The following is a 14,621-nucleotide window of genomic DNA, read 5'->3' on the forward strand; positions in this document are numbered from 1 at the left end:
TCTGAAATAGTGAATCAATAGATTATTTGGAGCAAGTTGCCACTAGCAACACAAATATAAATAACTCAAAAATGTGGACATATCATGGAATAGTTATTAATGAAAAGTGAAGTCACTCTTTAAAAACAAATACCACACTTGCAAGACTGCTTCAGAAAACAATTTATACTACTCTGACATTTTTTTAATGAACATCTAAAGATAAAGGCAACTTATAAAATCTTCATAATTTCTAAGGGTGCTATTAGCATTACTTTATTATATCAGATTTCAGATTACAATACTAAATTATTAGTATTACTAAGTATTAGTATTAGTAATACTAAGTTATTAGTGATAGTAAGCCTCAGAAAATATTGTTTACCATCTTGTAGTCTTTCCATGTCCGGTGAAAATCCACGCTGCCATCTTCACGTCTTTGCATAATTGTCCAACCTCCTCCATTAGTTTCCATGTCACAGTAGGCCTATCAGAGTAAGTATGTAACAGCCTAAGTTCATACAGTCTTGTGGAAGAAAAACAACAACAACAAAAAAAAAAACACAGAGCATATACTTTGCATAATTCTCTATAGTGGCAAGTTTTAAAGTGTACAACGTGTATTAACCTAGAAATGTTGATTTTCATAACTTCATAAAATAATTTGTGTTGTCCACAAATAACTCACTATGCATCGCGTTTATCAGAATACAAACATCACCTTAAAAACAGCTGATGGCTAGTGTTAAATGGGTCATCAACTTAAGATCTAGACTTTTAAATGAAAAAATGTATGTAGCTTCTGACTCTGTACTCTTGCATTTACATTTTTTCCTGATGAAATATTTCTCCTGAAAGATGCTTTTACTTCTTCAGCTTTTTTTTTTTTTGAGAGAAAGAGTCATTCAAATTCCCCATGGTTTGCCAGAGTATACACACTGTTAAATTCAAACAGTGAACAATCTGAAAAATGGTTTTATTTCCACTGTCATTGTTCAATATGTTTGCAGATTATCTGTCCCCCAGACATGAATGTAGGTGTAGAATTGTTAGCTGAAAAGTTAAATCTTGAAGCCATGCTGTTATTCAGACTGCAACAAATGATCTATATTCTAGATATTCTAGAACTAAAATGTAACTACTATACTATGATGTTTCCAAATATTCATAGATCATATCTGACTTTACCAAGTTATTGCTGTACATTTGAAAGGATTGACATGTAGTAGGCAGTTTACTGAACTCTGTATTAAAATACACTGTAAATGCATTCCTAGCACAGCATAGTTCAAATATATAGGTGACTTGTTCAGTTGATCTCTTTCTAAAATAAAATAGGAAATGACTGGTATATACTCACTGAACTATAACAGATAAAAGGTTCAACTGGGAAGATGCTGATAGAAAGAAAATCTTTTGAAAATTTGGAGGTAATTTTTGAGTCATGTTTGAGAAAAATAGGGAATAAATTAACAAGAAGAATTTGTGAATACTTAGGATCTTTTTTTGTTTGAATAAAGATTTAAAATTATTACATCTAATTCTGCTTTTCTGAAACTAGCAAAACTTAAAAAGGGATGTGTGAAGTCAATGGAAAAGGACTGGTGTAAAACAGTATAATTGAAAGTCATATTGAAATCAGTATCTGCATATACTGGATGTCAGTACAGATACTGAAAAATCTTAAAGTTCTTGTACAAGTATTTCTGTTTGGAGAGTTCATACTTTAATGCTCTAGGTGCTCTTATTTGGAAGTTTGTGTGTGTGTGTGGTTTTTAGCACTTTCTGCCAAGATATTGAAGTTCTGAGACTTCTTTAGAATCATTTTAAGTTTGAAAAGTTTTGAAATCATAGTTTCAGTGTTAAGCTACATTAAATTTTAATCTGTAGGCTAGCTATTTAGCTATATCATTAAATAAGCAAAATTTAATCTTGCCATCTATGGTAGTGGTGCCAAGACTTGACTTCTTAGGCTTGGTTAGAATATTTCATCTTTTAAGATTAATTAAAATAAAATTTAAAAATAAAATAAAAAACAAGCATAGAATCACAGAATAATAGAATGGCTTGGGTTGGAAGGGACCTCATAGATCATGTAGTTCCACGCCCACTAGACCAGGTTGCTCAGGGCCTCATCCAACCTGGTCTTGAATACCTCCAGGGATGGGGCATCCACAACCTCTCTGGGCAACCTGTACCTCACCACCATCTGAGTGAAAAATTTCCTCCTAATCTCTAATCTAAATCTCCCCTCTTTTAATTTAAAACCATTCTCCCTTGTCCTGTCATTATCCGACTGAGCAAAGAGTTGCTCTCCAATACATGAGCATCTAATACATGAGCATCTCATCATTAATTTGAGATTTCTCCTTTATTTAAAATAAATAAATAACTCGCTTGGTGGTATTTATTCTTGCGTAACTCATTACTGCTGCTTGTGACAATGTGCCTAATCATCACTGACTGGCGCTGAAGCTATATGTCTTTCTCATCCCTATTTACAGCAGATGGTCTTTTTGGTGTTAGTAGTTTTTAGTTCTTTGAGCTGGTAGACATGTAGGAAAGGTTTCTGAAAGGAAAGCAAGCCCTTAGAGCTGCTAATATTAAACATATTAGTGTTTCGGTAGGCTACAATACATAGGAAATCTAAAGCAGGTGCTGTATTTTAAGGTTGTGTCTAGACTCTTTGTTCAACATCAGAGAATAGTGAGACATTCAACTGAAAATTTTAGGAAAGACAAAAGAAGGAAGAAAGTGAGTTGAATTAGGGACCGGTTAAAGTATGTCATATGAATAGAATTTAATTGAAAGCAGCAACTTTACTTTGTACATGCAGTTCCTTATACCTCAAAGCCTGGGGTTCCTTTGCTTATTTGTTTTGTTTTTAACTAACATCTTTATTTAATGATTGGTAATGATTTGGTAATAGTATATAAATTGAACTTAGTAGAAATAAAAATTGCCTTGAAAAGGAAAGCGTAACATTCTAAAGATAAAAAGTATTATACAAAGAGATTGATCTGTTTTTAAAAAGCTAATTTGTGATATATTGTGCATATGTGAAAACTGATTGCCACAGAAGGCTATGAAGAGGGTTACTAAGGATGGGCTAAAGCTGATTCAGATACTTTTATTAAGTGTCTCTGTAAGATAAAATGCTGATCAAAAAAGTGGTCAAATATCATTGGTTGTAGAGAAAGTTGTTGATTTTGAAGATTCATCCCACTAAAAAGACTGTATAATAAGCCAGATTTAGAACAGAACTGGTTCAGCCTTCTGTGAAATGTGTAGTTTTTAACTGCTTATAGAGAGAGGCCAGGTATTAATTTACATCGTCCAGTCTGATATTGCTATTGTAGACGTTAATTGATGTTTTGAATGTTACATACAAATTCCTTGGGGCCTATCATCTAAATTTCAACTGGAATTATTAATAGATAATAAAATAGATACTGGCTATAACACAAATAGTTTACATGTGAATGGCAAGACAACTGGCTTTATAGACACAATAGTCTCTTTGTGATAAATGCTGTAGTACTGAAAATTTTTTCCCAAAGGGGAAGCAATTTAGTAAGAACTGAAATACCTAATGAGAAATTCAAGAAGAGACATTCATAAAAATCTCATGTAGATTTTCCAATAATGATTTTATAAATTTTAGGTAAATTTCATAGTATATTTTTTCCACACCAAATAAAATCATGTTAGTCATCTGTGACTGCTTCTAAAAGATGACAGTTATACGGTGTTCGAAATGGAAATCCTTTCCTTTATTATGTGGAAAGTGTGGCACAGCAAAAGGGCTTGTATTGGTCTACATCATCTCCTTTTAGTGTCATAATAGCTGTTGTAAAAGATGACAAGATTATTGTTGATTGAGATTTGTTGATTGAGTGTATGGTTTCTAACTGTTGTACTTTGTGGTTGTACACTTGCCCCCTTGAACTAGCTAAAATGTTAATATTATTTTTACTTTAAGTAAGCATCACACTGTGAAACTTTTTGCTTTCAGGCTTGACTGGCAATCTGGAACCCTCTCTCACAAGCCCTCACCTATTTAGTTTTGCTCATAAAATCATTCCTTTGCTCTCCAGATCATTTTGCTAGAATAATTTTTATTAAAATATTTACTGTGAAACTAGGAACTTCAAATTTACATACACTCTTGGTTTCTTATTTGGAAAGGTATACAGTAAATGAAGAAATATTACAGCAAAGATTGCATAAAGCAAAATAATTATGTAAGTTGATTTGTTACTTTTTACCAAAAATACTTAAGTTAATTTTATATATTCGGAAGTATTTTTAAGCATGGAGATAGGCTATTTGGTACGTTGAAGATTAAGGGAAAGATTGGCTTAGTTTAAAACAAACACAATAAATTGCTGTGTCAGCCCACAGAGGGAAAAAAATCTTAATGATGTATGCGAAAGATGCAGGGAGAGGAAGTATTTATTTGGACTATAGATTTTTCTTTCAAAAAAAAAAAAACCTTCAGTCTCCAGTAAAATGATATGCATAGGAGAATTTCTTTCACTCTTGTTACTAAAACACAACTCTTCTGACCTTTCAGCCTAGCTGAGGTTTATGTTCAAAAGGAAGAAATGTAACATTTCATAGAACTAGCAAAAATAGATACCAAGATTAGACAGGCAGCAGGAGTCTTCAAACAGATGCCAAAAAGAATAAAGAGATTAACATCTCAAATTACAACAAATTGGCAGGGAGTATATTTGATTTATCTTGTAAACTGTCTCAGTACTTACAGTTCTGGCAGCTGTAGCACCAAGACAGCTAAGGTCAGCTGTTTTTCACCTTCAGCTGAGGATCAGTGCTCAATTTTTGAAAATATTGTAAGGCATGATATATAACCAGAAATAGTCCCCATTCCAAAGATACAAGTGTTTTCAGACCTACTTTCTGAATGGTAAGATGCTGGCTGGGTTATCAGGATGAATAACCACTACAGTTTTTATACCAAAGCAGCTGTAATTGCTACATCTGTGCAGTTTCCCTTTGCATTACTTCTGGCTGCTGTCTGAACACTTCTGAGTCATGATGCTCTCAAATAGGTTTTGATGCTCAATGATTTTGTGCTCTGCTGTCTCTAGCTCCTAGAGATATGACTAGGTAAGAATGGCAGCCTTAGTTTCATTGTTCTGGAAAAAAAAGAATGCTAAATGCATAGTTTATACTACTATAGTATGCTATTATAATTAAATATATATATAATATATATTACTATGCTATTATATATATTATATATTATTTTATATATATATATAATTTCACCTAATGCCTATTACCCACTAAAAGACGAGCAAGATGATGAGACTTCCAAATCTCAGAAAAAGCCCCCTCATCTGTTTTGTATTGGAGAAGCTACACATATGACGTTGTTAATGCTTGGGGTTGGAAACACTTTGTGTATGTGTATTTTAGATCTACTGTTTGTGGGATGGACCCCTTTGGAGTGACTAGCTAGCTGTCTATATGATCACTGGTTAGAAAAAATATGCAAACCCATTTTTGTTGGTAATTTCAAACTTGCCCGTATCACTTTTCTGCAAGAAAGTTTTGGTTAAAACAAAGGTCTTGGCTTGGAAAGGGTGTGAGTTCTGGGATAGAAGTTCTGCCCAGAGGGGGTGGGAATGAGGAACAGCTCAGTCACTGATTTAAGATTTGGGATACTATGTTGGTAATAGTTACGGTAACGGTTAAGGTTAACATATTGGGGTCGCCCAGGCTCAGACAGTCGGTCTAATTAACAGAAGGAGGTTAACTGGTTCAGGTAACTGCTGTAAACATGAAGCTACTGACTTTTGTGGGTTTGCCTCTGCCATTTTTCCTTGTGTCAGCAGTCTCCTGATGTTTTTCCTCCTTGTTTTTAAAAGGACTTAGCTTTTGTCCTGCTGCAGAACAGGAAAGCTTAAAAGCTCGAAAATATTAATGGAATGAAATAATTGTTCTCCTTTCAGCTCATACTCAATTCTTTGGTTTTGTATTGTGATGGGAGACAAATTAGTAGAGTGGGATCAGTTACACAGATTACACAGAAGTTGTTTATAAGCTTGTTGAGAGGTCAGAAGGTGTTACAAGAGGAAAAGATGAAAACATAAACAGCAGTGCAGCACTTTTGGCAAATAAAAAAGGTCATTCTGTTTCCTGGTCTGAGTGGCCATAAACAGTTGAAAATGGTGTAACGTGTTGATTATCCCTAAACCTTCACTTCCCTTGACAACACCACTTATGCATTTGTATTTGTATAAAAATCTACATCAGATTAGAGCTTTATAGTCTCTTAATTTTCACTTCAAATAGCAAGGAAAGTTTTCCCTTTCTTTTTAATTGTCTTTTTTGTTCTATACAAAGTGGGCAGAATAATATTAAAATAATTTAATGTTATTAAATTATACATTTATTTAAATTAAGTTTAAACTATTTTTAACCTAGTGAATCACCCTACTGTCAAAATGTTGGGAGCTGGGGGTTGGCTAAATGTTTTAGGCCTCTATATTCAAATGTGAAGTTTTTAATGTTGTACAGTCTCGGAAATTTGCAATTGCACTTTTGTTTCAGAGATAGAGTATTTTAGGTTTTAGTTTTGTAGAAATGTGAACTTCTGTAAGTTCTCAGATCATATAAATTGCTTAAAAATTTATGGCTTTGCAAGTATATTGTTAAATTCCATAAAATACCTACTTTTTTATAAGGAAATGTCTACAATAATAAAATAAAAACATTGTAAAATTTAGTGTTTGACTAATACATTAAGCATTTTTTTTATATTCAGATATTCCTTTCCCTCCTCAGCCTACTCTATCTGACAAATTAGAAAAAAACATTCATCATCTGATCCCCAGACTTCAACATGCTTATTGTAGCTTTGGTTCTTTATCCTCACAACCCACCTGGGACTTTTCTGCCTTCTAGGTTTTATTTTCTACCGAATTATACTATCCAAAACTTTATCATTTTATTTGACTCTAGCAGATGGAGCATTCAATCTCTGTCAGGCAACCAGTGTATCATCCAGTCACTGCCCTTTTTCACTCAGGTGTCTGCTATGGCATTGATTTAACTGATGGCGCATTGATTTAACTTAAATTGACAATGAAGTTAATTTCAATTAAGCACTGAAAAATGATTTTTTTCTTTTTTTTCAAAAATAAATAAATAAAAGCATCCAGAGAGGATTTTAAACTGATCTATAGTGAAAACACTGCAAAGTCTCACCTTTTATTTAAATCATGGCAGTGTTTTCCAGGACAGATGTCTCTGTTACCCTGTTTCTGTTGTGCTAATCTAATTGTTACACAACTGCCCAGAAAACACCATAACAAACGACTGGATCCCATACATGGGTCCAGTACTAGTAGAGTGCTTACATGAGTACACATCCCTGAGCGCTTTTTCTGAAGTCTGATTTTACCTCCTTTCGCCACCTGGAGGCAGTTGGGCATGTGAAGGAGCTAAGAACAGTAGTGGAGGTTGCTGGCCCTGCTGGCTGCCTCAAGTGCCAGCTTTGGCTTTCCTTTGAGGAAAGGTATTGCGGCATTGAGGTTGAGAAAACTGCAAAAGAAGAGCTAGTTCAATGCGGTACCTGATGGAAAACTATATTTTTTTTAACATCCAACAATAAACTAGCTGTTACGGTACAGTCAATGGGTGTCATGGCTATAAAATACTCACAACTGGTATACATTAGTGTGTCTTGGTCATGGGACAGGAATATCTTCCAAGGAAATGTCCATTTTATTTGAGGACTTTTGTGCATTTTAGGCAGTCAATGTGATCTGTCCCACTGATTGCGTAGGGCAATTGTATCGGAGTTAGAGATTTGATAAAGAAATAAAACACTACATTGATTTTATCATGCTAACCATGTGGAAACTATGTGGAAAAGAATGAAATTCTGGCATGCTGAAGTGAACAACAGCAATGCTTGTTCATTTCAGCTGAGCCAAGATTTCACCTGAACCACTTTTATCTTCCTTTGAGATACTCAGATCTATGTCATGAACTGCCCATTAAAAAACAAACAAACAAAATCTAAGTAGTAAAGTTCACTATTACCTTGTCTTTAAAATGGTATATTTACTAGATCAAATAACTTCTTAACACATACTGTGCCCAGGTAGCACTTTAGAGCCATCCTACCTTCTTTTCCTGTGCAGTGTTAGGAACTGTTAAGGTGTAGATTCCACTTGTTGTGAGTCCAGATTTGAAAGCTTCAGCACAGTCTTTGAAGCTGATTTGCTCCTCTTTAGCTATGAAGTTGTTCTTAGCTGCTAAAAATGCAATAGAAATGGAAGGCGTTAAGAGGAGATGAATAAAAGTTACTAAGAAGTGATTATTGATGTAATCAATTTATAGCTTTGCAGTCCCAAAAATATGCCTAGTCCTGAAAGAAATGTCAGATTAAGGTATTAGTTGTGTGTTACTTTAGAGACATTACTCCAATGCAAGCACGACTGCTTGATGGGTTGAAAAGTGATGACACCTATTAATATTAAGAATAAGAAAACTTAGGATATATCTTTCAGTTTAGCAATGCCTGCTTCCATTGCCTTTAGATTGCATGACAACCTCTACCTGCATTAACTATTACGAACATATCTAACTAGCAACTGATTGTATTAAAATTGACCAGTACTCCAAAATTGTGAAATATAACAGAAGAGTTATTCTATCTTTTGTAATTCAGCTGACTGGAATAACTACAAAGTTTTAGCTAGGTTTTTGCTCCATGCTGAGCAGGAACAACTCTGCATGTACCAAGCTGAAGCTTGGCAGTTCAGGCCAACCCACTAAGGAAACATCCCTTCTGGAATTCATTTCTGTAAAAAATACATTTTAATATGCCGAAGCCTTCTTGTTTTACAGAACAATCTAAGGCTCATCTTTTTGCCTCAGTTCTTTATTAACTATGGAGGTTGGAATTTCCTGGCATTTAGCCTGCTGACTGATATTTCATATTTGACCCTTCTGGGGTTGGTTCTGTGTATTTTCCCTTTTAATCTAAGAAACACAGTCAGTTTGTACAAAGTTTTAGGTGCTATATAAATACATGCATGTATTATTGTTGCTTAATGTTATGTTCTCTTTAGCTCGCTTATTCATTACTTACCTGTTTTCATGTTTTGCCTTAAATACAAAAATAACACATTCAGTGTTTTAATTGCTTTTCCACACTCTATTGTTTGTAAACTGTCTTAGAAGCTTTCCCTGCTAATTTTGTCTTTTTGGCAAACAGTCATTATTTTTTCCACTCTGGCTTTAACGGTGTTGTAGCCAACACGACTTTGACTTGTTTACTTATTTGTGCACTAGCATAGCAGATAACATCAGCAGGAACATGTACAGCCTTGCTAATGGTAATTATTTAAGGGGATAGTGCCAGTTACTAACAAAAAAAAATGAGATTTCACTTTGTTTAGAAAAATCTACAACATTATATTATTTAGGACACTATCAGAACTGAGTGCTTCTGAACGCCCGTTTCCTTTTTTGTGAGCTAACTACAGTAATGCAGTATAGCCCATCTATACTGTTTTTTATGTTGCAATAGTAACCATTGTGAAATTTTCTTGGTATTTAATTTTAAATCCTTTTTTAGGGGTTCTATATTCTTGTGGATTTCTAGTTCAGATTACTTTACAGGCAAACACGATAGATTCATTACTCTTTTATGTAGCACATTTTTAACTTCTAAATTTGTCAAAGTTTGATATCAGACATGAAGTTTAAGATAAAAAATTTGTTCACGTGTTTAACTTACATTTATCCATAACCTTCAGCTTATGGTCTATGTGTTTTTCTATGGAGCATATGAACCCACATAAAAGTGGAAGCTTATGCTTTGATGCTGGGCTGCCAAGCATATTAGGGATGAAGCTATTGCCTATAAAAGTTGTTAGGCTGACTGATTTTTAGGATGAATAGGGAAGTTGCAGTGAAAGACTGGAGAACCTGCTGTCCTGGGCTGGTTCTTTCTGTGGTCTGGGGCATACATAGGTGCTAAAATCTGGGCCAGTGTTGATGATTTAGCCTTTAACAGCCACTACGTATTGTCCTTTCTTTGATCAGCTCTGTGTACGTTGAACAATGCGAGGTGGCAGAAGCAATAGTTGTGAGCAGGAATAAAAGCTACGATCTTATTTCATGTAGTCTAGCCTAGAGCTGTGGCTAAGGGAGAGTGCGCTGCCAGGTGAATGAATGCCATGCTGGATGAATACTTGGCATCGCTGTATTTTGTTGAACTACTGGAGAACTGGGTAGGCAAGCCAATGTAATTCACAGAAGATGAGCAAAATAATGAAAATAAACCACATAAATATTTTTCCCCTAGAAAAATAGGTCAGTAAGCTCAGATGCAGAATTTAAGGCAAAAAAATACATTTTTTGAGAAGCACAAGTGTGAACAAAATGGTTGTTAAGCTTTAGAGGTAGTATTGTATGCAATTTGGGGAATGTAACTTAAATTATATAAGCTTGTATTCTTTTACTTACAGTTTGGTGTCGATATCATAGTAAGCAAGTTATGAACAGTCTCCATCAAATCATGTTGCTGTTTTTGCAGAACAGAGTTGTTTACCGTGGCTGTAACTAACTGCTTTTCTAGTTCTTCTATAATGGAATTCTGTCTGGCTACTAAGACCTGAAGCTGATCTTTTTCATCTTTTATTGACTTCAGCTGAAGTGTGTGCTTGTCTTCCATCTCAAGAACTCTTTTTTCTAGAAAGCTAAATAAAAAAACTACAATTAGGCTCTTAGGAAACAATTCTAAGCTGATGTAAAGAGTATTAAGCCTGTTGCATACATGCTTTATTTTATTATAGAACTAATTGGTACATAAATAATATCTGATATAGTCTGTATGACAAGCTTTTGAGGTATAGCAATTGGGTCCTGATTTGACATTATGAAAGGAAAGATATAATTTAGTCCTGAAAAGAGGATGGTAATGCTAGAAGTACAGGGAGAATCAGTATAAAACATATGTAGACCCAAAGTAACCATTACTTATGACTATGCCAGAGTAACCATTACTTATGACTATGCCATTGCTTATTACTTATGCCTTGAATATCATTCCCTCAAAGGTTAAGCATATTAGTGAAGGTTTTCATGTTTTTTACCCTATGAAATGAAAAAAAAATCTTCTAAAGATGCACCTTTGAACTTTTCATGTGTCTCGTGTTATAATAAATATATAATTATATAGAAGTATATTATATTTATATGGGACAGTATATATTATTTATAATATATTCTAGCCTTTAAAAATGGAGATGTGCAAATAGTTCCTTGAAGACGTGTTACCTATCTCCAGTTCTGGAGCTGGTGTGAGTAGGTGATTGGCAGGAACGTTATTGCAGTGGTTCTGATGCATACCATGAGAGGTAATGTTAAAAAAATGCATGACCAGGAGGGAGAAGTTAGCCTAAAATCCATTACTGTTATTGAAAAAACTCTTGAACCTTTTAATTAAGTTTCAAGCAGATGAAATCGATGTCAGATCATCTTTTATTAGGTGAGAATAATGCATTTGTGTTTACATTTAAAAATAATAATAATTTAAAAAAACACTTGGACGTATGGTTCTTATTAAAACACGTTGTCTCTGAAGGAGAAAACTTACCATTATTTCTGTGTTTGGATTTCACTATAAACTGTTTATTGCCAAACGTAAAGTACAGAAAGGGATAGCAGAAGTAGTTGGCTTTTGATCTGTATTTCATAAGACTGACTACTTCTGAAGCTTGTATATGAGTAGTAGTTGACTCTTCTCCCCAGGTTAGAAAAAGATTGTGGCCATGACAATAGAATGCATTTCTCTGGTAATAAGATATTAAAGTTTTAGGGCAGCTACAATCTGTTTTTCTCTTCACTTCTCCATCTTCACAGCAGAGGTGTTTGAGGCCAGAAATTAAACTGACTCAGGGAATTGATATGATTGAAAACTAATCTGTTTGTTTTAGGGTAATCTTCAGTACCATCCTTCAGTGCCAAACCCAGTACAAGTAGTCCTGGTATTTAGATCAACTTCTGTTGTCACAGAGTTAGGGTTTTCAGTTCTAAAGAAAAATCTTAAACTCTGATGCATTTGTCCCTTAGTAAACCAAGCAATTTTTTTCCCCTATGTGAAATATAACCACAAATTTTCTCTTCAAGGAAAATTAAAAATTCTCTTCAAGGAAAATTAAAAATTCTCTTCAAGAACTTTGCATAAAAGTAGAATTTAACCAAAAAAAAAAATTACTAAAATTAATGATCTTACCATAACAGAAAGTTGATGCTACTGTAAAGAGTATCTATAAAAATAAGAATTTACTATGGTGGTCATAACTGAGGAATGAGAATCTACAAACTTTATCAGAATTTTGCAATCGCTAAAAAGGAAAAATCGAAAAATGTTAGTAACAATTTCAGTATAAACAGCTTAAATATCCACATTGAAGTTTAAAAAAAAAATGCAACTCTAAAGCCATTAGAAGGGCACTTTAGGGAATAATATTTTATCAAATTGATATGCCAACTTACCTGTTTTTTTCTTGTAATTTAGTTATCTCATTGGTCTGATCTGAAATCTGTCTTTCTAATTTATTTGTTGAAAGAGAGTGTTCCAACAGCTGAAGTTCAAGTCTGGTTGTCTGGTTTAATACCTAAATAAAATTTATAAAAATATTTGCAGATCAAGATACATCTTTTAAACCAATTGTAATATCTTTATACTGTGAAGTCATGCAAATCTCTATGTAAGTCTCTAATTCAAAAGTTTTCTTTGAACACATTTGGGCACAAATGCTCAAAAATTAGAATGAAGTACAATACACAGGGTTGCATGAATTTTGTTGTTCCACTACCATTTATCATTGGGAGTTCTTCAATATTATGCTATGACTTTAGTTACTATGACTTTAGTTTTGCTGTCATGCCTTCCCCTCTGTTATAATCTTCTTATTTCATTACTGGCACTATTATGGTTGTTAATCAGAGAATAATTTGAGTTGTTTTCTCAACCTAGTGTAGGAAGAAATCACTTTGCATTTCTCTCACTGGTTGAAATCTTGGCCCAGTCCTCTGAATTCAGTGGTTCCCTTTTAGCAATTCTCCTTAATCCCAAATTACATTTTAAAGTGTTTATTATGTGACAACACTTTTGTTGACTCATTCCTTGCATTATAATTTTACCTTTTTTTGTATGTATTCTCTACTATTTAAATTTATTTGCATCTTTAAATGAAGAAATTGGGAAACACAGAAGGTGCTTTTTGTTTGGTATTGGATTGCATTACTTTGAGGCATGTTTTCTAGAAATATTTATTCATTGTTTTAGAACAGCTTTTTTTAATCCAGTAGAATTTGGCTTTCGTTGGCAGGAAGAATTGATTACTCATGTCCTTCATGTTTAACAGTCATTCAGGACATGATTTCACACTTAACTGTAATTGAAAATTATTGCCAAAAAGTAAGTGTCCTTGAGAGAGCAATTGTTTGGTTAATTTCCTTATGTTGTTAATTAAGACCTTAACCCAGCCACCACTAATTTCAAGCAGAGAAGGAAAGTTATGGTCATGGTTTTCTTCCTGTAAGCAGAAAATAACTGAATAATTTCCATAAAATCATTACTGTCAATGAATAAATACATTTTCTCAGCATGTACAAAATACTGGGCTCCTTAATAATAAAGTCAGAAAGTTGAATTCAGCAAATTTGTGAACTGTGAACTATCAGTTTATCAAAAAATGAACAAAGGCTTATTTTAAGTTAAAAAAATATATCATTGGATGAATTATACAGATATAAAAATGCCTAGCAAGGATTTTAGGTTGTGTGCACTATTTATGAAATATAAAATGTAATGTGCTACATACTATTTTCACTGCTTGTCTGGGAATTATATATCTGAACTTTTCTACCATCTTAGCAAAACTACAAATACACAGCATTCTACATTCATTGAACTTGTCCTTAACTTAAGTAGAACATCTTAAAAATCTGCATTTTATTTCACGGGATGCCATTTTTTAGCTAATACTTTTCAATTAAAGCAATAATTAAAGATATATCTTTTAATATTTTTGTTTGAAATTATTTAGAGAATAACAATTCTCTAACAGTAGGCAAGTTTACTTCTGTGTGACTGTACATTTCCAGTAGCTACCTACTAACTCTTTTTTTTCTCGATTCATCTCTAGTTGGTTTGTTCATCCCTCTGTTAAATAAGAATAATAAAATGCATTGTGCTGGCAATGAACTGTTACTCCACCTACAGCATCTATGAAAAAAGTCTTTAAAAAGACATTTTTTTTATAAGAATGTTTAAAAATTCAAAAGAAAATTCAAGCAAAAAAAAAATAAAAAGGTTAGCTTAGCAAATGGAACAAAGACTGAGTGGGAAGGAACTCTGTTAGCTAAGATCTGGTGGCAAGAGGTGAATAATGAACAGAGATATACAACAGGGGTTGCATAAAAGCATGCTCTTACCTAAGCGTATGCTTGGACATACATTAATATTTTCACGTACATTATCTTTAAAGATAGTTCTCTAGACATACTTCAAATCCTTCTATAATGGAAGTCTTTCAAGTGATAACAGTAAGCTTGAGATGGACCTATAAGTTGTCAAATAT

General features: G+C 33.6%; 2 protein-coding genes across 8 annotated transcripts in view; one reads left to right on the forward strand and one right to left on the reverse strand.

Annotated features, from left to right (window-relative positions):
• MCPH1 (microcephalin 1) overlaps positions 1-14,621 on the forward strand; it is a 130,533-nt gene that overhangs the window by 55,525 nt on the left and 60,387 nt on the right. The gene's annotated exons all lie outside the window — the stretch shown is intronic.
• Positions 1-14,621, reverse strand: part of ANGPT2 (angiopoietin 2) — a 48,172-nt gene that overhangs the window by 6,689 nt on the left and 26,862 nt on the right. For 2 of the 4 annotated variants that reach the window (XM_083830813.1, XM_083830816.1), the window contains 4 exons: positions 12,529-12,650; positions 10,495-10,727; positions 8,143-8,270; positions 365-466 (listed from right to left, as the gene is read on the reverse strand). In XM_083830813.1, coding sequence (XP_083686939.1) covers positions 365-466; positions 8,143-8,270; positions 10,495-10,727; positions 12,529-12,650 — 585 coding nt within the window. Of the gene's footprint in view, positions 1-364; positions 467-8,142; positions 8,274-10,494; positions 10,728-12,528; positions 12,651-14,621 lie in introns of all 4 variants that reach the window. The other 2 variants (XM_083830814.1, XM_083830815.1) reach the window with 1 other exon arrangement.

Source organism: Anser anser (genome assembly GCF_964211835.1).
Source record: "Anser anser genome assembly, chromosome: 3".
Taxonomy (NCBI): domain Eukaryota; kingdom Metazoa; phylum Chordata; class Aves; order Anseriformes; family Anatidae; genus Anser; species Anser anser.